Source organism: Haliotis rubra, unplaced genomic scaffold (assembly GCF_003918875.1).
Source record: "Haliotis rubra isolate DU_JTF1 unplaced genomic scaffold, ASM391887v1 Scf128, whole genome shotgun sequence".
In the NCBI taxonomy this organism is placed as follows: domain Eukaryota; kingdom Metazoa; phylum Mollusca; class Gastropoda; order Lepetellida; family Haliotidae; genus Haliotis; species Haliotis rubra.
In genome coordinates, this window is record NW_025765203.1 from 951,661 (window position 1) to 977,966 (window position 26,306).

At 41.5% G+C, this 26,306-nt stretch overlaps 3 protein-coding genes across 6 annotated transcripts; all 3 read left to right on the top strand.

Annotated features, from left to right (window-relative positions):
- The first annotated feature begins 7,385 nt into the window (after nt 1-7,385).
- On the top strand, nt 7,386-14,014 carry LOC124266763 (neutral cholesterol ester hydrolase 1-like). 2 transcript variants are annotated; one of them, XM_046701555.1, is made up of 7 exons: nt 7,386-7,519; nt 9,714-9,861; nt 10,476-10,592; nt 11,180-11,297; nt 11,584-11,647; nt 11,854-11,976; nt 12,717-14,014. In XM_046701555.1, exons 1-6 carry the CDS (start codon nt 7,407-7,409, stop codon nt 11,951-11,953), a joined length of 660 nt encoding a protein of 219 aa, XP_046557511.1. In that variant the 5' UTR covers nt 7,386-7,406; the 3' UTR covers nt 11,954-11,976; nt 12,717-14,014. The 2 variants fall into 2 exon arrangements, with proteins under 2 accessions (XP_046557511.1, XP_046557512.1); XM_046701556.1 differs by lacking the exon at nt 7,386-7,519 and adding an exon at nt 8,027-8,132.
- Nucleotides 11,986-13,372, top strand: LOC124266798 (arylacetamide deacetylase-like). Its single transcript, XM_046701604.1, has 2 exons — nt 11,986-12,025; nt 12,717-13,372. Exons 1-2 carry the CDS (start codon nt 11,986-11,988, stop codon nt 13,370-13,372), a joined length of 696 nt encoding a protein of 231 aa, XP_046557560.1.
- Nucleotides 14,015-17,137: 3,123 nt separating the features above from the next.
- LOC124266762 (carboxylic ester hydrolase LipN-like) lies at nt 17,138-25,445 on the top strand. Of its 3 annotated transcripts, none has more exons than XM_046701552.1 (7): nt 17,138-17,240; nt 21,372-21,519; nt 22,139-22,255; nt 22,855-22,972; nt 23,270-23,333; nt 23,540-23,661; nt 24,401-25,445. In XM_046701552.1, exons 2-7 carry the CDS (start codon nt 21,373-21,375, stop codon nt 25,057-25,059), a joined length of 1,227 nt encoding a protein of 408 aa, XP_046557508.1. In that variant the 5' UTR covers nt 17,138-17,240; nt 21,372; the 3' UTR covers nt 25,060-25,445. The 3 variants fall into 3 exon arrangements, with proteins under 3 accessions (XP_046557508.1, XP_046557510.1, XP_046557509.1); XM_046701554.1 differs by lacking the exon at nt 17,138-17,240 and adding an exon at nt 19,429-19,502; XM_046701553.1 differs by lacking the exon at nt 17,138-17,240 and adding an exon at nt 19,985-20,126.
- Nucleotides 25,446-26,306: the final 861 nt, after the last annotated feature.

A 26,306-nucleotide genomic window follows, 5' to 3' on the forward strand; every position in this document is an offset into this window, starting at 1 on the left:
TACCAAGAAAATCTTAGCACCGTTTTTGATACATTGGGACCGACTGAGCGAACACCTTTTCCGTAGTTGAAGAAGGATTTTCGCTGAATCGGCCATAAGCCGTACAGCCCATGGTACATCGCAGACGCTTAACTTGATTTCGACACCCCGGTCCAAGTCAGATAGACAACGTGTGACAGAGACACCGAGGAGAGTATGTTTGCAATAATGATAAACTCGGTTCTTAATAATGATTTTTGTGGTTGCTTCAACGACGATTTTGGCCTGCATGAAACCTTCGGGTCTGACGACTGATTCCGCCTTGCCGACACGCACAACATGCGAGAACAGTAAAGCTCAAGCAAGCTACTTTCCCATCAAATAAAGTACATTGTCATTTCAGAAGTAGAACAGGATGTTGATGTGACCTGGAACGGATCATTAGATGATTATGTACAGGATGTATAGTTAATGAGATTAGTCATTATGCCCTCTCATTTGAGAAGAATGAACAATACCGTATAACTGTTTTATCTGTAGAAATATGTTCATTTCAAAGACTAGATGGCCGTCTAATGCACCACAGGAACAGCTCATTTCATTACAGTCCCGTTGCTGCAGGTTTTGAGATGTCCCCTGTGGACTGTTTTTGTTCAAATGCTGGCCTCTTTCCTGTAATAAGTACTCAGTTTTCCTTTCAGAAAAACTACTACTCTCTTATGGTACTTTGAATGACTTGAAACAATCATTAAAGTTAGACTAACTTTATGCAAGGAGGATACTGCTAATAATGAAGTACAAAGCCATTTAGATTGTTCATGGAATATTTACTATTCCAGAAAAGAAACGCATAACCCAGAAATCTGCTGCGAAAATGTTGTATTTTTAAACATGTATAACTCGTCCACAAAATGAATTTAGTACATGATTTTTTACATCAGTTTAGATACAACGAAGTGGATAATTTTAGTTAACGGAGACGTTGAGCGCGATGGCGACGATGTAGCACGGTCCCGACGTTGGGTCTCCTGGATCTCTCTCAATCTGTTCCGTACCGTTTGACGGGATATCTTCCGAAGTCCAGGCACCCTGGCTGCTGTGCTCTCATCGGTGGCAGTACGATCACGCAAATGCGGTGACTCGAGGTCTGCCTGTACGGGGACGGTCATTTGTTATACATGTTTGGTTGTAACGAGCTGCAAGCCGTGTTATCGTGCTCAGAATAACATTCAGACGCCTGGCAACAGGAGATTTGGTATTCTCCAGCGTGATTCTTTCAATGGCGATGTTCTGTGTCGCAGAGTCAAGACGTGGGGTAGTGATTTGACCTTGAAACTTCTTCAAAACGAATGTCGATTTCCGAAAGCAATCTTGATTTTATATCCAGACAGTGTATGCACTTTGCTGCACAATTTCAACTGGATGGTGATTCCTGTTGCGTTGTGGCGATGCCTGTTTAATCCTTGTAAGAAATCTCATCAAAATCAACATTTTCGGGTAAAGTCGATTTTTAACTTGTACAATTGTTTAAAATCATGTTATCAACACTTTTGTTAGATATTTTGACGATTGTTTAAACACAATAGGTGATTAATAGATTCTAAAAACTACAAAATGCCTATGCGTTTCTTTTTATATAGTATATAAATCACCCTAACTGTTAGAGTGAGTGAGTTTGACGCCGCACTCAGCAATATTCCAGCTTCATGGCGGTGGTCTGTAAATAATTGAGGCTGAACCAGACAATCCAGTCATCAACAGCATGAGCATCGATATATGTATGAACTTGGCACACGATGACATGTGCTAACCAAGTCAGCGAGCCTGACCACCGGATCCCATTAGTCGTCTCTTACGACAAGCATGGGTTGCTGAAGACCAATTATAACCCGGATCTTCACAGGTTAACTGTTAGAAAGGTTAGACCATTATAAACTAATGTTTTCAGTACAGCCTAACAAGAAATACGCTGGCGATGATGTACACGTCTTTTAACCTTTCTAACTTAGACTTCTCACATTTTGAACAATTGTACCAACACTGAAACCTTTTTGTTGGGCAGTCCGTGGTACAAAATGTACAACAATCTTTGAAAACAAGCTGTATATGTTACATTCAGTATGTTTTGTGAAATATGGTACAAAATATGTTTAGTGAAACATTGATCTAAGGGAGATAACTCCCTTTTCTTTAGCGGTATGCAAGGTGAGCATGTCGCTGGAAAAGAGGAATAACTCTCGGGTTTGTAAAGGACGTTTGAAGGTTGTAATGGTTTCTGGAATAAAAGACTCAACTGCACACAACTTCACACGTGGTGGAGAAGTCAAAACTTGAACATTACCACGGTTTGCCACATGACCATGGCGCTATAGTTTGGCATGAAATGCATGTGGACCCGGTTTTGTGTAAATATCTCTTCTTCCAATGATCCAATCGATCTCAAACTGTGCAAGTGGATGTTTTGTCAGACAACCTAATCACATTGTAAATCACCGATTTTATGCATTTGTATTAAAGAATCTGTCTATGTAACTGTCAACAAAATAAACAGCAGAACGCAGACTGCTTGCAGAGGGAGGGAGCCAATGACCGGTAACAGCGGCAGTGTTGGGTCATAAAGGTCAATGCACGTGCAGTTCATGATAGTTACCTGTGCACCGCACAGTGATAGACCGTTTGGATCATTCACATTGACTACTTCTAGCTGTCAACCTTCGTCAATGTAGGTCAGCTATGCACGTGACAGGTATGAAGAGGTGTCACAGGTCGTGAATAGGGTAAGGTGGGTGCCAACTGTTAACTATCATACGGAGTTTGTTTCTCTGATGTGTTCAACATTAACCACAAAACCCATTAGTGAGAATTATTCTGTAGGTTAAAATCTTTAAATTTGTAATGTTAATGTCATATTTTGTTTATGCAGTACCTAAGAGGAAATGCATTTAAAGAACACAGAAAGTATATGTACACTAAATCATTAATCGGACCACCTATGGTTAGAACTCAACAACTGTTAAAGTCCCGTTCCCTCGGACACAAGCACACACAATCATGCACACTCATTGAAGAAAAGATAGAATGAAGACAAAAGTGTTATGTTTTGATGTCGTTCACATTCCAAATTAAGCAATGCATTTCTAATAGCTTTAAGCATATAGATAGTTAATATTTATATTTTCATGATAATTTTATGTGAAATGAGTGTTTCATGTTACACTATAAGTCGTTGGAATTAGTCAGTGCTGTCATTGTTAAAAGAAGTTATATTTCTTTGAGCATATCTGGCTGGATACTATTATTATCTGTAAATATAATAACAGAATTAAACTTCATCAAGTTCACTCCATTCTTCCACAGAGGAGTCATCAGTGTCCAGGCGAATGACAACTGGATTAACTGTTTGCTCCTTCAAGCCATCTTTGAGCCAGTACTCTTTCTCCACCTTCTTGACATGTTCAACACATGCATGCCAGCGTGCAATGTCAATGTCACATATAGCAGTGTTGACAATGTGCTTGACATCATTCAACTTGAATGATTGATTTTTCCGGTCCACTGTACTTTTAAAGTCTCCCCAGATAAGTTCGATTGGGTTGAGATCACAGTGGTACGGTGGTAATCTCAAGACCTTATGGCCGTGTTGGCGTAGCATGTTGTCAATGTTATATGTGGGTGGAGGTTTGTTAGGTTTAATCAAAGAGTACAACTGTGGTTTAGTGGCCTTAATTAAAAATTGTATATTGTTATTTGTTAGCCATTGCTGCATATCTGACTTCTTTGTATTGGAAGTTGGGCACCTATTGTTTGGATCTCGAACACTGTGATAGGGAGCATTGTCCATGACAACAAGACTTTGGTAAGGCAGATCTGGCAACAATTGTTCCTCAACATACTGTGTGAAAGCCGTTGAGTTCATTTCTGTATGATAGTCCCTACCATCTGTGCTCTTTGACCGAAATACCAGATCACACCCAGATCACACCCACATCCACTGTGGGAACCAGCATGAAGAACGATTAAACGTTCACCTTTGCCACTGTCTGGCAGCAGTATGGTTTGCATTGACCCAGGTCTCTTCCAGATATATCGGTTCGAACCCATCCTCTCTTGCTTGCTTAATTTCTCTCAGATAGTTACACCTTATTTTCACAATATCAGATCTCTCACACATTACAAGTTTCTGGTTTGCTACCTTCTTGTACTTGTATCCAAATTTGAGCAGTAGTTTGCTTAGCATAAACCTAGAGAACATTAATGTCGTGATCCTCTGCAAGGATGTGTTCTAACTTTCTTGTGGACAGGTGTTCATTTCTAGCAAATAACCGGCGAATGACATATCTGATGACCCTGATGTCAAAAGAATCTAACTTTGGATGCCTACCTTTTTGTACAAGGTTTTGTTTATTGGTTGTTGGTTTATTTTTCACAATTTTTAGCACGATGTTCTTTTTCATGCCAAGAGCAAAAGTTGTACGTTTCATGTAATCCGACCACCTTATAAATCGGGTTGCTCTCTTTTTAAAAACAATTAAACACATTTCTAATCAAACGTTTAGCATCATCTGAATAAGCTTTCATGTTGACAGCTAGAAGTAGTCAATGTGAATGATCCAAACGGTTTATCACTCCCTCCCTCTGCAAGCAGTCTGCGTTCTGCTGTTTATTTTGTTGACAGTTACATAGACAGATTCTTTAATACAAATGCATAAAATCGGTGATTTACAATGTGATTAGGTTGTCTGACAAAACATCCACTTGCACAGTTTGAGATCGATTGGATCATTGGAAGAAGAGATATTTACAAAAAAAACGGGTCAACATGCATTTCATGCCAAACTACTTGGATACGGAAATTTGAAGCATGGGCGGCAATTCAGAGGTATAGTGATGATCAACACGGATCAGTTATGTTGTTGTGTCTGGAGGACGCTGCTTTGCAATGGTTTCTGGATTTGCCTGATCATGTAAAGCAAAGTAAAGACCAACGTGTTTATCACTTTAATGAACACTTTGTCCGTGGTCAAAGTGCATGGCTGTAGGAGCAACTGTTGTGGGACCGCACAATGCTTGATGGAGAGCCGCTTGAATCTTACATAGCAGATGTTCAACAAAAATGCTCACGTTTAAATAAGACTGAACATGATAACTCTCTCTTTTTAGAGGGTTGAAACCTATCCTGCGTGGTCCGGTTATGCAACACAGACCTGCAACGCTCACAGAAGCAATTCAACATGCACGATTAGTACATGAGAGGCTCCGTCCGTATTTAATTGTGTCAGCATTTAAACTATGATGGTGTTTCTGTTATTGACAACGAAACTCCCCCCCTGCGTGTACCTAGCTGCAAAAGACTTCAATACGGTGGGTATACTACAGTCCGTTTGAGTCAGAAACGGACCGATGAATTGCAAATTTTATCATTGTACAAAATTGCCACATAAATATAAATAGTACACATGTTTATCATTTACGAATACCCAACAGCTTTCTTATATTTGAAAATTTTCCGGATTCCACCAAAAAAAAGTTGTTTAAGAAACTATCATCATTGAAAACGCAAAAGTTGTTATCTGTCGCGGCGGGGTGAAACCGCAGAAACGGAACAGCCAGTCATGGCGGGGACATCTCAAAATCTATTCCGGGAGACCTGTCGGTTCCTCGTCTGTCGTAGTGTCATAGTCACGACTTAAAGGGATGACAAGTGGTGCCACAGTTGCCTGTTGTAAGCCATCCCGAGACCAGTAACCTTGTTCAATGACGTTAGCTACCTTGTTGACACAGTTTTGCCCAGTTTCAGTCGTGATTTTGTTCAGGGATTCCTTAACCAAAACCTCTACGTCACGTTATCTAAAAGTTGTGTTTGATCTGGCAACATCTCCTTTGACAATACCCCATATCATTTCAATGGGGTTAAGGTCACAGTGATAGGGTGGAAGTTGCAGAATATCGTGACCCTTACTTTTTATGTAACTGTCAACTTTGTAGAAAGGTTCACCTTTGTGGGTTTTTTATGATCTCATATAGCTGAGGCTTCGTTGCCTTTGAAGGCCGTGCGATCTGAAATTTGTCGAGCCATGATATCATATCACCTTTTCGACTGTTCGATGTCGGGGCTTTACTATCGGGGTCCTGCACGCTGTGGTATGGGGCATTGTCCATTACGATAAAAGACTTCTCTGGTAGAGCTGGTACCAACTTGTTTTTAACCCAATCGAGGAAAACCGCACCATTCATCTCGGGATGGTAGTCTCTGTTATCTGCGGACTTTGCCCTGAATACCAAGTCGCAGCCTGGGAGAAAGCCTTTGCTGGAGCAACCAGCATGGAGAATGATTAGTCTCTCTCCTTTCCCTAGAGGCAGCTTTCTACGTGACCCCTTATCACCCCCATCGGGTACCCACTGACTGCTGGCAGTGTGCGAGGCATTGACCCAGGTCTCGTCCAACTACACTGGCTCGAACCCTTCTTCACGCTTCTTCATTATAACCCTGAGAAAATTAATTCTCAAGCGAACGATATCAGGGCGTTCACAGAGTACTGACCTATTCTCCCCCGAAATTTTCTTATAACGATACCCGAAAGAGTGTAAGAGTCGCCAGAGTGTGTACTTTGATACTCTGAGTTTGTGTTCTTGCTTCAAATGCTTTTTAAAAATTTTCAGCGACATGTATTTGTTTTCAGGATAGAGCTTGTTGATAGACTGCCTTACAAGGTTCTTTTGAAAGTTGTCCAAATGTTTTAATTTGTGTGATTTTGACACAACCCTACCTGCTTCGCATCACCCTCACAATGTTTGTGTTCCAGAACATTTGTCAGTACTCTTGCTGATACTCCTAAAGCTTTTGCTGCCCGCTTACGGAATTTATTAATGGCATAAAATGGTTTGCCCCTTTCGGCTTCAGCATGGAAACAATCGTACACTTTAATCATCAACTGTTTCACGTCAACATTCAACTTCATTTTTCATCAGGCATGTGTATCCCGTGCACGACGAGATAGTGGCTGTTCCGTTTCTGCGGTTTCACCACGCCGTGACAGATAACAACTTTTGCTGTTGTCAATGATGATAGTTTCTTAAACAACTTTTTTGGTGGAGTCCAGAAAATTTTCAAATATGAGAAAGCTGTTGGGTATTCGTAAATGATAAACATGTTTACTATTTATATTTATGTGGCAATTTTGTACAATGATAAAATTTGCAATTCATCGGTCCGTTTCTGACTCAAACGGACTATATCTCATTCTTCTCCCAACTATAACACGCCATAAAACTACTGAAATATTGTTGAAAGAGACTCCCTCGATCGCAATGAAACCACGGTCCCTGCTTGGTTAGGTGAGAATTGATTACTACCTACAATCGAAGCTGTTTTTCAAAGCTCTCATATATTCACCACAGCTAAATGGAACTGTATTCAGCTCCCAGATATGGGCTCAAATACATGGGGTGAATATCTAGGTCACGAGGTTTCGGATGCCTACGCTGCCTGTCAATACACACGATTGCGAAACCCGAGGGACGTTTTCAGTTGGATATGCAGGTCAGTCACAAGACGCATAATTCTTTAACGGCTGTGGTATATTCGATTTACATGAACATTTCAAGGGTATATGTCGATTGTTTGTTGGGTTGATGTGTGTATGTTTATCGAGTAGCCGAGTGGTGGGAAGGTGTGTTTGGGATAGCTTGAGATAACCTCGCGGATGATGATTTTTATGGAAAAGCATGTACAATGTGAATGACGCCCCCTAAAATGTATGTACAAAATAAGTGCCCCTGCCTGTCATTTACAAATCAGTTACCCGTCCCTCCCCATGATTTCTAAGCAAAATCTTACACATATTTTTATGTACAAAATTTATGACCCCCACCTAGTAAGTGTGTACAAAATTGATGACCCCCCATCTAGCTCCCTCCCAAAAACATTGGGTGACACCCCAAAACAAATAATCATCAACCCCACCCCACCCACCCCTAGCAATAAATTATGAACGGTCCCTAAAGTGAATGATATGACAACGTGCAAACAGTAAACATTCGACTCAATCGCGACTCAAGAGCTCAGTGAATTTGTGCACCTAGAACTCAAAGTCCGCCGGCCGAAAGTCAGCGTTTTCTCCAGGCGACTTTGCCCGAATAGAGACACCAAGCAGGTAATTATGTTTGTGTGTTTTGAAAAAGCTTCGAACATACGTTAAAGGTATCTCATTACTAAGCCCAAGGTTATGTAACCTTCGCAGTTGTGTAAAGGGTGTTTTCATGACATTGAACATAAGAACCTCAAAAAGGGACCGTTTATAATTTATGACTAGGGGTGGGTGGTGGACGGGGTTGTGATGATGATTTTAAGGTCACCCATTTTGTTCTAGGAAGGTAGGGGGGTCACTAATTTTGTTCACATGCTGTAGGGGGGTTCGGCTAGTTTGTACATGAAAAAGATTATAGGAGGGGGTCATTGATTTTGTACATGACATGCGGGAGGGGGCACTTACTTTGTACATAAATCTAAGGGGAAGTGTCATTCACTTTATGCCCATAAAAATCATCATCATTTCTCAGCAATAAATTATGAACGGTCCCTAATATTGCTTGTATCGGTGGTGGGTGTTCAAACATATACATGTACATACAGGACAAGAGCGACATGTACATGTTGGTCGCTGTAGGATTCCATCTAGGTTAAGGGGTGGTGGGGTAGCCTAATGGTTAAAGCGTTCGCTCGTCACGCCGAAGATCCGGGTTCGAATCCCCACATGGATACAATGTGTGAAGCCCATTTCTGGTGTCCCCCGCCGTGATGTTGCTGGAATATTGCTAAAAATTGCGTAAAATCAACTCAGTCAGTCAGTCAGTCAGTCATTTAGGTTAATTTCATTGAAATGTGAACCAATACATGAAGGTTAGCTGTTTTGTTTAACGCCACAATCAGCAATATTCCAGCTGTATGGAGGTATACATGATTGTACATGGTGAGTGAGTGAGTTTAAGTTTACGCCTCCTTTAGCAATATTCCAGCAATATCAGGGCGGGGGACACCTGAAATGGGCTTCACACATTTTACCATGTGGGGAATCGAACCCACGAATACTTTAACCGCTAGGCTACACCAGCGCTCCCCGATGATACATGGCGAGACGAGTCGTCCATTTACTGTGTGCTCCCGTGGTATTGCTGAAGACTCACGTAAAATACACTTGTCATCTATCAGGAACTATTAAAACAATTTGAAATTCTGAAATGGAAGGTCCTAGTTAATTAAGGCAAGACAATCACATGACAAAACAAAATTCATTATATTAATTTTTTTGTAACTTTTGGAACTTGGGAAAACAGCGCGAATTCGTTAGAAAATTAAAAACAACCCATCATGCATACATTTGGTTCTGTCATTCAATCATACATTTCAGTTTGATTACTCAGAACAAATTTGCCAATTCATTTTAATTGTAACACCATTTGGGAATTAAAGAAAGGCTTAAATATGTTTACTTTGTCTATGTCAGTCATTCAAGGAAAGTGCACCAATTGTCAAAACATCGTAATAACTATAGATTGATATAAATGTCAAACATAAACCTCGCAACGCCAAATCAAAAGAGTATTTTATATTACCTACTGCTGTATCTCTGTCTCTTATCAAAGTCGTACATATTCAATTGTGAATAATTGCTAAGAACGGTATCAGACGGAAGAGCTGTTATGACAACGGAAGACTGTGGTAATCTGTGTTGCAGGATGGGTAAATGCACGGCACTGTTTGTGGTAAGCGGCGTCCTGCTAGCCGGTCTTGGATACATGCTGTACACACCTCTACCTGCCCACTTGGCCAACCAGTGGCAACTGCAGAAGATGTTTGGCAGGTTCAAAGTGGCATTTTTGGCTGTGAGTAGATCAAACCAATCCAGGAACTGTACATACACTCCATAAATTTCTGTCTCGTACATACATTTTGGCTGAATGCATGCAAGTTTTAATGGATAACAACTTGTATTTATTCCTTACAGGGCGTTTCAGAGCTTATTCTTGGTCCTTCATCATCCCCGGTGAAGGAGGAAGAATTAGTTGTTATCCGTAAAATCATGTATTCATGTTCGCCCAACTTCTAAATGCTTTTCAAGAACTTCATTTTGGTTGAAGATCAGGACTTATAATCCGTTTGATTCTGGAATCGAAACCAACGTTCACCGGATTATGTTTTGGCTAAGGGACGCAACTCTACACAATGGGTAATGAACATGTAGAATAACGATAACACAAACGACACTCCTGGCCATGATGATGGGCGATCACTTCGGTCACGAACTGAAGCATGTTTGGCACAGGGTATTTTAGTTGTCACAGCTTCAAGACTTTCCAAATGTCTCCAGTGACCTACACATTTTGTGTTAATTTCAATTGTCATCATTCCTTGGAGAACTTCACCTAAAACTCTTACTTATAAATGACAAAAGAAAGTGTATCGGCGTTATTGTACATTTTGCCTTTTGTTTTGGAAGTCTGAAGTGTCTTACCAACTTGGCTTGAATGGGAACGAGAGGATGTACGGAATAAGGAAGACCATTAACTACCTGTTCAAAAACTCTGCAACGGAGGAGGACCAGGCTGCACTTGAGGTAAAATTATTTTGGTTCGACGACCTCCTGTTTAATCCCCGACCCCGACATACCAAAAGACGTTAAAATATGGTACTTGTTGGTCCCTGCCTGGCGCTCGGCATTAATGGGTACAACAAGGACTGGTTGGCTCGGAGTCAGTATAATGTGTCTGAGTGGGGTATTCATGCTTCACTGCGGCATGGTATCTCAGTGAGCTAGCACTATAAAACCAGCTTCAATCTGGGCTAGCATAAGCAGCCCACATACACATACACACGCATCCACGTTGTCATATGAGCGAAATATTCTCAAGCACGAAGTTAAACCCAATTTCACCTCACCTCACCTCCTGTTTGACAAATGTTAAAATTAGGATTACTCAATTTCAGTAAAATGTAAAGTCGAGTACTTTTGGGGTTCATCGGGAATCGAAATTTAAAAGACTCACGTGGCTGCACACAACATGAAATTGTCAAAAGCAATATGTATCGGTGTCTGGCTGATGTAAACAACCTTTCCTGAACACAGTCCTACGTCAGCTTCTTCTCTCAATCTTGAATTTCTGTACTCTTTTTTTTCTTTAAATTCACTGCTATTCTTTTCAGATTTACGACACAGAATTGAATGGAGTCCCAGTTAGGGTGTACAAACCCAAGTCAGCCAAGGGAGCATTACCTGGGTTGGTGTATTACCATGGTGGCGGCTGGACAGTCATGAACATTGGTGAGTATGTGTCTGAGACAGTGAGGGAGGAGAGAGAGAGTGACAGAGAGAGTGAGAGAGAGAGAGAGAGGGCTACAGAGAAGTGAGAGTGTAGTGATTGATTGAGTGAGTGAGTGAGTATGTTTTTACGCCGCTTGTAGCAATATTCCAACAATATCACGGCGGGGGCACCAGAAATCACTTTAATCACAAGGCTACCCCACCACCCGATAGTGAGAGTGAGGCTGAATGTAAGAGATATACTGAGAGTTCCTCCCATGTAAACCATGAGGTATTTATTTTCCAGCCACCTACGATGCACAGTGTGCCCACATCGCTCGTAAGACCAACATAATCGTCATCTCCGTTGAGTAAGTTCAACTACAGAAAATTACAACTTATCTCAAACCGCCGCATACCCAGAACCTACACTCTCTCCGACGCACGTTTGCTCCTGAAGTTGTTATCAGTAATCTTGCCAATACAAAGCGCCTCTGAAATGAAACGCAAACTGGAAATACACCCGAACCTCAGAGCAAGTACATGTATATATATTATATTTCCCTCACTTCATCAGGTACCGACTGGCTCCGGAAAATCCATTCCCTGCTGGTTTCGATGACTGTGTCCAGGTGGCGCTTTATGCTTTACAAAAAGGGTCGCGACCTCAACCTTGACCCGACAAGGATCGCAATAGGAGGTAAATGTCATGGTCAACGATGCTTTTGGCAGGGGTTTCGTAGATCCTGGTAGTTTTCCTTCTGATTGCGTGAAATTTGGGGGTTAGTGAGTTAGTAAGTGAGTTTAGTTTTAGGCGGCTTTTCGTAATATTCCAGCAATATCACGGCGGGGTACACCACAAATGGGCTTCGCACATTGTACCCATGTGGGGATTCGAACCCGGATCTTCGGTGTGACGAGCGAACGCTTTAACCACTGGGCTATGCAATTTGGGGTTAGGAGTTCTGAAGCATTATTGCCTGCAAGTGCCGAAATCTGTTGTTTCTGAATATTTGTTATCCATAGAAAGGCCGAGGTATCCGTTTGTTTACAAGTGGTTTGTTATGTTCTCAGACAGCCCTGCTAATCTTAAGTCAGCTAAGGGAATCGGATGGGAAGTGTATGTGACTTGGTGGATAGTTACCGTCATACCCGGAACACAGGACATATTGCTCATTATATCAATCAGTAGTTTGTTGCCCTGTCGATCCAGAGATGACATTTTCTTGTATGCAGTGTTTAAACAACAAAATAGTAATCTTTTATGGGGATTAGGTCAGGCAAGAAGGGAACCTCTTACGTTAAAGATCTTATATTGTTTTGGCATAATGGAAACTTCCTGGGTTCAACTTCGATTTTGTCAACGTTTTAATAGTTCACACTGATTAATCAGAACAGTCGAAAATTAAAATGCAAATGTTTGATACCAACATCTCCTAGGTGACAGTGCCGGAGGGAATCTGGCAGCAGCAGTATCCTTGAAGCTGAGGGACGACAAGGTAAAACCAGCTCTGAAGTCCCAGCTCCTGATCTACGGTCTCTTCCAAATGTGCGACATGTCTCTGCCAATCATGAAAGTACGTGAGGAGTATGAGAACTCCACATTGATGTTAGCCTCCTTCTACAAAGCCTATTTCAGTTTAACTGAGGCTCAGACTCGACTTCTGGTGACGATGAAGTACTCCACACCGGAATTGGTGCAGAGATGTACCAAACTCGTTGATTACAGACTTCTCCCAAAGGAACTTATTCCGGATGGCTATGAACCGGAAGTGACACTTGCAAGCTCTGTAACCGATGACGTCAAGTACATCAGCAGGATGTTCAGTGACCCCAGGGCGGCCCCAATGATGGAGGAGAATCTGAAGAATCTGCCAGCTTCTCTGGTTGTGGCTGCGGAATGGGACTCGCTCCGAGACGAGAGCTTCATCTTAGCTGAGAGGCTGAAACAAGCTGGGAACAAAGTTCAGCTTAAGTACCTGCCCGACTCGTTTCATGGAATCTTGAATGCTTTTGATTATGAGAAGTTTGGGTTCGATGCTGGTCCAGTTATCATGAATAGTATTTTAGAGTTTATTAACAAAGAACTGAAGTAACATTTTACACCACATTGTAATAATACATGAATATTTCCATAAATATGTACAGTGACTTTATATATGTTATATTTCTTGGCAATAGCAGATACAAGAATATATACATCAGGCTTGAAATCTAAGCCAAAACAAATTGATGAAGTGTTTTCTTTGTGCTTACATACCACATGAGTGGCGATAATTGCGATACTGTTTGGTTAGAGAATTTGGTTATACAACTCTTTGAACCGTTTTTCATGACGGCTTACGAATACTGTTCCATTTTGACAACTCTTACCATGAGTACAGTAACGCAGTTTAGGCTGTCCGTACTTCCTGCTGTGTTTCCCATCTCCACCCCGCCCAGAGTTGGCATTCCGACGAGAAATAATAAAAAGTGAAATATGCAATAATTAATGTGTTAAATAGTGTGTAGGTAAGGATGACATTGATAGATCGATGTATTGCACCAAAAGTTCGTATTGCAATATATTGCAATACACTCTTCTGCACCGCAATACGTATTGCGGTATATTGTGAAAGAAAAGTTAATGAGATCTGTCCACTTTGTAATATTCTTTTACATTCAAATTGAATCATAGTATATGTGAGTAACCATTGTGCATTGTATAGCTTCTTTCAAAGTAAAAAACGGCAAAACTAGACCATTCTTCTGTTTTCATTTAAAAAACTCATTAACAGTAATTTATGGCACGAAAGAGTCAAAACAAAACAGACCTCTACCTGAGACTACAAACTAAATTCAAAAGTTCACAAATAAAAGTTTCACCACATAGACAATTTCTGAACACAAACATGTTGATTGCCAGAGTGTCTCATACAGACAACAAGTATCACTGATACACTGTACTTATTTAAAACAAATAATTCAGAAAGAGGAGAATGTCTACATTTTCTGGTTTCATTGAGGAAAATCCCTTTCTGAGGGAAGACGTGTTGCTTGTATACTTAAAATCATGACAAATGTACCAGATGGGGGTACTTGCCCTCATTCATCTTCCACCAGGAAAGGCTGCTCGCACTCAGTACCATACCGGGCTCACTGCGGTACTGCTCCACATCACGTTTCGCTGGCTCAAATGGGGGCTGTGCTGGCTCAGATTTTACAATAAAGCCTCTCCGAGCAATCCTTGTAGGAGTGTGATTGGTTTCGGTGCAACCATGGCTGATTGACTTGATTTTCGTTCCTCATTGTTAGATTCAGTGGGAGTAGATGTAAGCTCAGACTCTGTTTTCACTGGGGCGTCCGGGTGTAGGTCTGGCAAATTTGGCAATGTTGATTCTTTGTCACCTGTATCAGGTTCAGTTTTGATAACAGGCTTGTATTTTTCTCTGTTATTTTGGCTGTTTGTGCTGTGACATTTCCTAAAACATCATATTTCTCTTCATCTGAGAGGAAATGAAGAGGTTTGCATGATCAACAACTAAGGTTGCGTACAGCATTTCTGCTTGGTTTACATACCTTGGTTGAAAATCTGTTGCCACTATCCGTTTTATTTTCCGTTGAGGAAAGACGACATTCATCAAATGATGTTTCTATGGCATGATGACTTACACAGTGGGGGAGTTTTCTGTGCATAGCATTCTGGTCATGTTCTTCATCGGTTTCAAGAACTGTATCACATCTTATGCCAGTCGAGCTTCCTCGTATCATAATGTGGCCAAATCAGCTTTGCACTTGCCCCATTTTTCGTCCATCAGCACTGTAAGGACAGCACACGGCATTTCTAGGAATCTTGCCATCATGTCATAGACACTTTCCGCTGTGTTTCCCATCTCCACCCCGCCCAGTGTTGCCATTCCGACGTGAAATAATAAAAAGTAAAATATGCAATAGTTAATGTGTTAAATAGCGTGTAGGTAGGTCTCACTGAAGGGAAACTGGTTTGTTCCCGGAATGCCGGCATGTTATGGTTGCTGAACTAATCCGCTGTTGTCACAAGTCGTATCAAATTTAAACGTACAATTTACATGCAGGGGTTAGTAATGGGTGGTACTTGTCTTACTAGGGAAAATGAAAGAAAAATAGATGTCACAATTAAAAGACATTTTATTTTTGTAAAGCAATGGACATATATCCTTCATTAATACGTGAACACCAAAGGACATAGTTAAGACATTTACACAGCTAAGGCAGTAACATTCTATCGCACGAAATTCTGAAACATTTAGGAAGATTTGTTAGAAAAAATGTTAAAAGATAGCACACAGTAAGTCAAATGGTTATGAGCGAGTCAACGAGTGTTATGTATTATCAATAATTTACTATTATAGTGAAATCAAATAAACTCCATTTGTAGTTAACCGCCTCCGTGGTGTAGTAGTTAGAGCGTCCGCCCGGAGAGCGGAAGGCCGCGGGTTCGATCCCCGACGGCGTCATATTAAAAGACGTTAAAATATGGTACTTGTTGGTCGCTGCCTGGCGCTCAGCATTAATGGGTACAACAATGACTGGTCGGTTCGGAGTCAGTATAATGTGTATTCATGCTTCACTGCGGCATGGTATCTCAGTGGGCTAGCACTATAAAATCAGTCAAAGTGTTGGCTAGTACAAGCAGCCGCACATGCACATACACACGCATGCACGTCGTCATATGAGCAAAATATTCTCAAGCACGACGTTAAACCCAATTTCACCTCACCTCACTCATTTGTAGTTAAATGAACTTTAAATTTCCTGCTTACGTCCAACTTCTTCTCTGTAAATCTGCGTGACAGGTGTGGCGCCTTGTCCTGCCATCTGCTTGATATTAGAAAGAAACCTTTCTACGTACGGCGAATATGGTATTATCTGTAGGATGGTTGTGAGGCTGACCTAGCTTAGTGACAAGATCATCTTTCGTGTTGACAGTTGCGGTGCAGTCTGGTGTTGAGCATGCCCAATAGGTGCTATTTTGTCGTCTACTTTAGCATGCTTCACTGCTTTACCTATCTAAATCAAAGGGTGCCGGCATTCCGGGAAGACGCCGGGAAAATATATAATTATACTATATATTTCAGTTAAAGTTTTTGTTTGTCAAAACACCTGTGCCTGGTGTGTTTTTAGTCCAAATCGAAAAGTAAGACGGTTTTTTGTGTATCAGATGCTACGGATGTTTAGTCTGTGTGTCAGCTAACGATGACTGCCTGAATCGACGCTTTGAACCACTGATTGGACAGTTAGACAGTGCTGGCAGTGGCACCCGTGAAGATCCGGATTAGAATTGATCTTCAGCTTACCCATGTTTGTCGTAAGAGGCGACTAACGGGATCGGGTGGTCAAGCTCTTGGTTGAAACATGTTATCATATCCTAGGTGCGTAGATCGATGCTCATACTGTTGATCACTGGATTATCTGGTCCAGACTGGATTATTTACAGGCCGCCGCCATATAGCTGGAATATTGGGGAGTGCAGCGTTGAACAACGAACCAACCATGCTGACAGTAGCGTAAAACAACATTCACTCACTCGATGCATGCTTAACACAACATGGCACAAACAGCAGGACTAAAGTGTGTTTTATGTAGGTGTAGTTTTGCGATCTCACATTCTCGCGATCTCGAGTTTGAAATGAGGTAGGTATGCCCAAAGCGCGAAAATCTCGGGTTCTCGCATTTAACACTTGTGGCACATTTAAATTAATTCCAAAGATCGACATCGCGATAACGTGAGATCGTGGGAATATCCCTTACAGTGTCCCATAGTATGCAGAGAAGAACAGCGTGACATTTATTATAACACCGACGGGGGTTTTGAGTTGGTCATGTCAGCACAAGTAAACATATGACTCAAGCGCTCACTGAAACTGCTTACCCTCAAGTCAAAGTCAAGCCTTGATTCGGGGTACATGCAAGGCGGTCTCACACAGCAGCCGGACACCAACGCAGGTAAACATGTACATGAATTAGTGTTCTAACGTTAAAGCACCTTTCCTTATTACCTTCAACACAAGGATGTTGCATTGCCAGTAAAATGTGTGTGAACTACAGTCCGTTTGAGTCAGAAACGGACCGATGAATTGCAAATTGTATCATTGTACAAAATTGCCACATAAATATAAATAGTACACATGTTTATCATTTACTAATACCCAACAGCTTTCTTATATTTGAAAATGTTCCGGACACCACCAAAAAAGCTGTTTTAGAAACTATCATCATTGAAAACGCAAAAGTTGTTATCTGTCGCGGCGGGATGAAACCGCAGAAACGGAACAGCCAGTCATGGCGGGGACATCTCAAAATCTATTCCGGGAGACCTGTCGGTTCCTCGTCTGTCGTAGTGTCATAGTCACGACTTAAAGGGATGACAAGTGGTGCCACAGTTGCCTGTTGTAAGCCATCCCGAGACCAGTAACCTTGTTCAATGACGTTAGCTACCTTGTTGACACAGTTTTGCCCAGTTTCAGTCGTGATTTTGTTCAGGGATTCCTTAACCAAAACCTCTACGTCACGTAATCCAAAAGTTGTGTTTGATCTGGCAACATCTCCTTTGACAATACCCCATATCATTTCAATGGAGTTAATGTCATAGTGATAGGGTGGAAGTCGCAGAATATCGTGACCCTTACTTTTTATGTAACTGTCAACTTTGTAGAAAGGTTCACCTTTGTGGGATTTTAGGATCTCATATAGCTGAGGCTTCGTTGCCTTTGAAGGCCGTGCGATCTGAAATTTGTCGAGCCATGATATCATATCACCTTTTCGACTGTTCGATGTCGGGCTTTACTGTCGGGGTCCTGCACGCTGTGGTATGGGGCATTGTCCATTATGATTAAAGCCCGCTCTGGTAGAGCTGGTACCAACTTGTTTTTAACCCAATCGAGGAAAACCGCACCATTCATCTCGGAATGGTAGTCTCTGTTATCTGTGGACTTTGCCCTGAATACCAAGTCGCAGCCTGGGAGAAAGCCTTTGCTGGAGCAACCAGCATGGAGAATGATTAGTCTCTCTCCTTTCCCTTGAGGCAGTTTCTACGTGACCCCTTATCAACCCCATCGGGTACCCACTGACCGCTAGCAGTGTGCGAGGCATTGGCCCAGGTCTCGTCCAAGTACACTGGCTCGAACCCTTCCTCGCGCTTCTTCTGTATAACCCTGAGAAAATTATTTCTCAAGCGAACGATATCAGGGCGTTCACAGAGTACTGACCTATTCTCCCCCGAAATTTTCTTATAACGATACCCGAAAGAGTGTAAGAGTCGCCAGAGTGTGTACTTTGATACTCTGAGGTTGTGTTCTTGCTTCAAATTCTTTTTTAAAATTTTCAGCGACATATATTTGTTTTCAGGATAGAGCTTGTTGATAGACTGCCTTACAAGGTTCTTTTGAAAGTTGTCCAAATGTTTTAATTTGTGTGATTTTGACACGACCCCTACCTGCTTCGCATCACCCTCACAATGTTTGTGTTCCATAACATTTGTCAGTACCCTTGCTGATACTCCTAAAGCTTTTGCTGCCCGCTTACGGAATTTATTAATGGCATAAAATGGTTTGCCCCTTTCGGCTTCAGCACGCAAAAAATCGTACACTTTAATCATCAACTGCTTCACGTCAGCATTCAACTTCATTTTTCATCAGGCATGTGTATCCCGTGCACGACGAGATAGTGGCTGTTCCGTTTCTGCGGTTTCACCACGCCGCGACAGATAACAACTTTTGCTGTTGTCAATGATGATAGTTTCTTAAACAACTTTTTTGGTGGAGTCCAGAAAATTTTCAAATATGAGAAAGCTGTTGGGTATTCGTAAATGATAAACATGTGTACTATTTATATTTATTTGGCAATTTTGTACAATGATAAAATTTGCAATTCATCGGTCCGTTTCTGACTCAAACGGACTGTATCTCATTCTTCTCCCAACTATAACACGCCACAAAACTACTGAAATATTGTTGAAAGAGACTCCCTCGATCGCAATGAAACCACGGTCCCTGCTTGGTTAGGTGAGAATTGATTACTGTCGACAATCGAAGCTGTTTTTCAAAGCTCTCATATATTCACCACAGCTAAATAGAACTGTATTCAGCTCCCAGATATGGGTTCAAATACATGGGGTGAATATCTAGGTCACAGGGTTTCAGACGCCTAAGCGGCCTGTCAATACACACGATTGCGAAACCCGAGGGACGTTTTCAGTTGGATATGCAGGTCAGTCACAAGACACCTAATTCTTTAACGGCTATGGTATATTCGATATACATGAACATTTCAAGAGTATATGTCGATTGTTTGTTGGGTTGATGTGTGTATGTTTTTCGGAGTAGCGCAGTGGTGGGAAGGTGTGTTTGGGATAGTTTGAGATAACCTCGCGGATGATGATTTTTATGGAGAAGCATGTACAATGTGAATGACCCCTCCCTAAAATTTATGTACAAAATAAATGCCCCCTGCCTGCCTGTCATTTACAAAATCAGTTACCCCCCTCCCTTGCCATGATTTCTAAGCATAATCTGAAACATATTTTTATGTACAAAATTTATGACCCCCACCTAGTGTGTACAAAATTTATGACCCCCACACACACACACACACACACCTAGCTCCCCAGAACAAAATGGGTGACAACCCCAAAAATCACCCCACCCCCACCCCACCCTCCTTTAGCCATAAATTATGAACGGCCCCTAAAGTGAATGATATGACAACGTGTAAACATTCGACTCAATCGCGACTCAAGAGCTCAGTGAATTTGTGCACCTAGAACTCAACGTCCTCCGGCCATTAGTCAGCGTTTTCTTCAGGCGACTTTGCCCGAATAGAGACACCAAGCAGGTAATTATGTTTGTGTGTTTTAAAAAGGCTTTAAGAAATTTCGAACATGTGTAAGGTATCTTTCCTCTCATTACTGAGCACAAGGTTATGTAACCTGCGTAGTTGTGTAAAGGGTGTTTTCATGTCATTGAACATAACAACCTCGAAAAGGGACCGTTTATAATTTATGGCTAGGGGTGGGTGGTGGGTGGGGTTGTGATGATGATTTTAAGGTCACCCATTTTGTTCTAGGAAGGTAGGGGGGTCACCAATTTTGTTCACATGCTGTCGGGGGGTTCGGCTATTTTGTACATGAAAAAAGATTATGTCCCCCGCCGTGATGTTGCTGGAATATTGCTAAAAGCGGCGTAAAACCAACTCAGTCAGTCAGTCAGTCATCTAGGTTAATTTCATTGAAATGTAAACCAATACATGAAGGTTGGCTGTTTAGTTTAACGCCACAATCAGCAATATTCCAGCTGTATGGAGGTATACATGAAGGTACATGGTGAGTGAATGAGTTTAATTTTACGCCACCTTTAGCAATATTACAGCAATATCAGGGCGGGGGACACCTGAAATGGGCTTCACACATTTTACCAAGTGGGGAATCGAACCCACGAATGCTTTAACCGCTAGGCTACACCAGCGCTCCCCGATGATACATGGCGAGACGAGTCGTCCATTTACTGTGTGCTCCCGTGGTATTGCTGAAGACTCACGTAAAATACACTTGTCATCTATCAGGAACTATTAAAACAATTTGAAATTCTGAAATGGAAGGTCCTACTTAATTAAGGCAAGATAATCACATGACAAAACAAAATTCATTATATTATTTTTTTTGTGACTTTTGGAATCTTGGAAAACAGCGCGAATTCGTTAGAAAATTATAAAAACCCATCATGCATACGTTTGGTTCTGTCATTCAATCATACATTTCAGTTTCATTACTCAGAACAAATTTGCCAATTCATTTTAATTGTAACACCATTTGGGAATTAAAGAAAGGCATAAACATGTTTACTTTGTCTATGTCAGTCATTCAGTGCACCAATTGTCAAAACATCGTATTAACAAACGATTGATATAAACGTCAAACATAAATCTCGCGACGTCAAATCAAAAGAGTATTTTATATTACCTACTTCTGTGTCTCTGTCTCTTATCAAAGTCGTACATATTCAATTGTGAATAATTGCTAAGAACGGTGTCAGACGGAAGAGCTGTTATGACAACGTAAGACTGTGGTAATCTGTGTTGCAGGATGGGTAAATGCACGGCACTGTTTGTGGTAAGCGGCGTCCTGCTAGCCGGTCTTGGATACATGCTGTACACACCTCTACCTGCCCACTTGGCCAACCAGTGGCAACTGCAGAAGATGTTTGGCAGGTTCAAAGTGGCATTTTTGGCTGTGAGTAGATCAAACCAATCCTGGAACTGTACATACACTCCATAAATTTCTGTCTCGTACATACATTTTGGCAGAATGCATGACACGTTTTAATAGATAACAACTTGTATTTATTCTTTATAGGGCGTTTCAGAGCTAATTCTTGGTCCTTCATCATCCCCGGTGAAGGAGGAAGAATTAGTTGTTATCCATAAAACACGAGTCATGTATTCATGTTCGCCCAACTTCTAAATGCTTTTCAAGAACTTCATTTTGGTTGAAGATCAGGACTTATAATCCGTTTGATTCTGGAATCGAAACCAACGTTCACCGGATTATGTTTTTGCTAAGGGACGCAACTCTACACAATGGGTAATGAACATGTAGAATAATGATAGCACAAACGACACTCCTGGCCATGATGATGGGCAAACCCTTCGGTCACGAACTGAAGCATGTTTGGCACAGGGTATTTTAGTTGTCACAGCTTCAAGACATTCCAAATGTCTCCAGTGACCTACACATTTTGTGTTAATTTCAATTGTCATCATTCTTTGGAGAACTTCACCTAAAACTCTTACTTATAAATGACTAAAGAAAGTATCGGCGTTATTGTACATTTTGCCTTTTGTTTTGGAAGTCTGAAGTGTCTTACCAACTTGGCTTGAATGGGAACGATAGGATGTACGGAACAAGGAAAACCATGAACTACCTGTTCAAAAACTCTGCAACGGAGGAGGACCAGGCTGCACTTGAGGTAAAATAACTTTGGTTCGACGACCTCCTGTTTAACCCCCGACCGCGTCATACCACAAGACGTTAAAATATGGTATCTGTTGGTCCCTGCCTGGCGCTCGGCATTAATGGGTACAACAAGGACTGGTCGGCTCGTATTCAGTATATTGTGTCTGAGTGGGGTATTCATGCTTCACTGCGGCATGGTATCTCAGTGGGCTAGCACTATAAAACCAGCTTCAGTCTGGGCTAGTACAAGCAGCCGCACATACACATACACACGCATGCCCGTCGTCATATGAGCGATATATTCTCAAGCACGACGTTAAACCCAATTTCACCTCACCTCACCTTCTGTTTAACAAATGTAAAAATTAGGATTACTCAATTTCAGTAAAATGTAAAGTCGAGTACTTTTGGGGTTGATCGGGAATCGAAATAATAAAAAAAACTCACGTGGCTGCACACAACATGAAATTGTCAAAAGCAATATGTATCGGTGTCTGTCTGATGTAAACAACCTTTCCTGAACACAGTCCTACCTCAGCTTCTTCTCTCAAATCTTGAATTTCTGTACTTTTTTTTTCTTTTTTCTTTAAATTCACTGCTATTCTTTTTCAGATTTACGACACAGAATTGAATGGAGTCCCAGTTAGGGTGTACAAACCCAAGTCAGCCAAGGGAGCATTACCTGGGTTGGTATATTACCATGGCGGCGGCTGGACAGTCATGAACATTGGTGAGTATGTGTCTGACACAGTGAGGGAGGAGAGAGAGAGAGTGACAGAGAGAGTGAGAGAGAAAGAGTGGGGGAGGGCTACAGAGATAGTGAGAGTGTAGTGATTGATTGATTGATTGGGTGAGTGAGTATGTTTTTACGCCGCTTGTAGCAATATTCCAACAATATCACGGCGGGGACACCAGAAATCACTTTAATCACAAGGCTACCCCACCACCCGATAGTGAGAGTGAGGCTGAATGTAAGAGATATACTGAGAGTTCCTCCCATGTAAACCATGAGGTATTTATTTTCCAGCCACCTACGATGCACAGTGTGCCCACATCGCTCGTAAGACCAACATAATCGTCATCTCCGTTGAGTAAGTTCAACTACAGAAAATTACAACTTATCTCAAACCGCCGCATACCCAGAACCTACACTCTCTCCGACGCACGTTTGCTCCTTAAGTTGTTATCAGTAATCTTGCCAATACAAAGCGCCTCTGAAATGAAACGCAAACTGCAAATACACCCGAACCTCAGAACAAGTACATGTATATATATTATATTTCCCTCACTTCATCAGGTACCGACTGGCTCCGGAAAATCCATTCCCTGCTGGTTTCGATGACTGTGTCCAGGTGGCGCTTTATGCTTTACAAAAGGGTCGCGACCTCAACCTTGACCCGACAAGGATCGCAATAGGAGGTAAATGTCATGGTCAACGATGCTTTTGGCAGGGGCTTCGTAGATCCTGGTAGTTTTCCTTCTGTTTGCGTGAAATTTGGGGGTTAGTGAGTGAGTGAGTGAGTTTAGTTTTAGGCGACTTTTCGTAATATTCCAGCAATATCACGGCGGGGTACACCACAAATGGGCTTCGCACATTGTACCCATGTGGGGATTAGAACCCGGGTCTTCAGCGTGACGAGCGAACGCTTTACCCACTGGGCTATGCAATTTGGGGTTAGGAGTTCTGAAGCATTATTGCCTGCAAGTGCCGAAATCTGTTGTTTCTGAATATTTGTTATCCATAGAAAGGCCGAGGTATCCGTTTGTTTACAAGTGGTTTGTTATGTTCTCAGACAGCCCTGCTTATCTTAAGTCAGCTAAGGGAATCGGGCTGGAAGTGTATGTGACTTGGTGGATAGTTGCCGTCATACCCGGAACACAGGACATATTGCTCATTATATCAATCAGTAGTTTGTCGCCCTGTCGATCCAGAGATGACATTTTATTTTATGCAGTGTTTAAACAACAAAGTAGTAATCTTTTATGGGGATTAGGTCAGGCAAGAAGAGAGGTTCTTACGTTAAAGATCTCATATTGTTTTGGCATACTGGAATCTTGCAGGGTTCAACTTCGATTTGTCAACGTTTTAATAGTTCACATTGATTAATCAGAACAGTCAAAAATTAAAATGCAAATGTTTGATACCAACATCTCCTAGGTGACAGTGCCGGAGGGAATCTGGCAGCAGCAATATCCTTGAAGCTGAGGGACGACAAGGTAAAACCAGCTCTGAAGTCCCAGCTCCTGATCTGCGGTCTCTTCCAAATGTGCGACATGTCTTTGCCTATCATGAAAGTACGTGAGGAGTATGGGGACTCCTCAATGATGTTTGCCTCCTTCTACAAAGCCTATTTCAGTTTTACTGAGGCTCAGACTCGACTTCTGGTGACGATGAAGTACTCCACACCGGAATTAGTGCAGAGATGTACCAAACTCGTTGATTACAGACTTCTCCCAAAGGAACTTATTCCTGATGGCTATGAACCGGAAGTGACACTTGCAAGCTCTGTAACCGATGACGTCAAGTACATCAGCAGGATGTTCAGTGACCCCAGGGCGGCCCCAATGATGGAGGAGAATCTGAAGAATCTGCCAGCTTCTCTGGTTGTGGCTGCGGAATGGGACTCGCTCCGAGACGAAAACTTCATCTTAGCTGAGAGGCTGAAACAAGCTGGGAACAAAGTTCAGCTTAAGTACCTGCCCGACTCGTTTCATGGAATCTTGAATGCTTTTGATTATGAGAAGTTTGGGTTCGATGCTGGTCCAGTTATCATGAATGTTATTTTAGAGTTTATTAACACAGAACTGAAGAACTGAAGTAACATTTTATACCATTGTAATAATACATGAATATTTCCATAAATATGTACAGTGACTTTATATACATGTATGTTATATTTCTTGGCAATCGCAGATACAAGAATATACACATCAGGCTTGAAATCTAAGCCAAAACAAATTGATGAAGTGTTTTCTTTGTGCTTACATACCACATGAGTGGCGATAATTGCGATACTGTTTGGTTAGAGAATTTGGTTATACAACTCTTTGAACCGTTTTTCATGACAGCTTACGAATACTATTCCATTTTGACAACTCTTACCATGAGTACAGTAACGCAGTTTAGGCTGTCCGTACTTCCTGCTGTGTTTCCCATCTCAAACCCCGCCCAGAGTTGGCATTCCGACGAGAAATAATAAAAAGTGAAATATGCAATAATTAATGTGTTACATAGTGTGTAGGTAAGGATGACATTGATAGATGCGATATATTGCGATACACTCTTCTGCACCGCAATACATATTGCAATATATTGCAATACACTCTTCTGCACTGCAATACGTATTGCGATATATTGCGATACACTCTTCTGCACCGCAATACGTATTGTGATATATTGCGATACACTCTTCTGCACCGCAATACGTACTGCGATATATTGCGATACACTCTTCTGCACTGCAATACGTATTGCGATATATTGTGAAAGAAAAGTTAATGAGATCTGTCCACTTTGTAATATTCTTTTACATTCAAATTGAATCATAGTGTATGTGAGTAACCATTGTGCATTGTATAGCTTCTTTCAAAGTAAAAAACGGCAAAACTAGATCATTCTTCTGTTTTCATTTAAAAAACTCATTAACAGTAATTTATGGCACAAAAGAGACAAAACAAAAGAAACCTCTACCTGAGACTACAAACTAAATTCAAAAGTTCAAAAATAACGTTTCACCACATACACAATTTCTGAACACAAGCAGCAGAAAAAGGAACATTTTGATTGCCAGAGTGTCTCATACAGACAACAAGTATCACTGATACACTGTACTTATTTAAAAAAAGAGGAGAATGTCTACATTTTCTGGTTTCATTGAGGAAAATCCCTTTCTGAGGGAATACATAAAATCATGCCAAACGTACCAGATGGGGATTCTTGCCCTCATTCATCTTCCACCAGGAAAGGCTGCTCGCACCATACCTGGCTCACTGCGGTACTGTTCCACATCACGTTTCGCTGGCTCAAATGGGGACCGTGCTGGCTCAGATTTTACAATAAAGCC

Bases quoted from the DNA above. Each gene is read 5' to 3' on its own strand.
- LOC124266763 (XM_046701555.1), top strand. From the start codon at position 7,407: ATGGGCTCAAATACATGGGGTGAATATCTAGGTCACGAGGTTTCGGAT. The intron at 9,862-10,475 runs GTGAGTAGATCA...TTGTTTTGGAAG, and splicing joins TCAAAGTGGCATTTTTGGCT to TCTGAAGTGTCTTACCAACT. The intron at 11,298-11,583 runs GTGAGTATGTGT...TTTATTTTCCAG, and splicing joins CTGGACAGTCATGAACATTG to CCACCTACGATGCACAGTGT.
- LOC124266798 (XM_046701604.1), top strand. From the start codon at position 11,986: ATGGTCAACGATGCTTTTGGCAGGGGTTTCGTAGATCCTG. The intron at 12,026-12,716 runs GTAGTTTTCCTT...AACATCTCCTAG, and splicing joins CAGGGGTTTCGTAGATCCTG to GTGACAGTGCCGGAGGGAAT.
- LOC124266762 (XM_046701552.1), top strand. From the start codon at position 21,373: ATGGGTAAATGCACGGCACTGTTTGTGGTAAGCGGCGTCCTGCTAGCC. The intron at 22,973-23,269 runs GTGAGTATGTGT...TTTATTTTCCAG, and splicing joins CTGGACAGTCATGAACATTG to CCACCTACGATGCACAGTGT. The intron at 23,334-23,539 runs GTAAGTTCAACT...TCACTTCATCAG, and splicing joins ATAATCGTCATCTCCGTTGA to GTACCGACTGGCTCCGGAAA.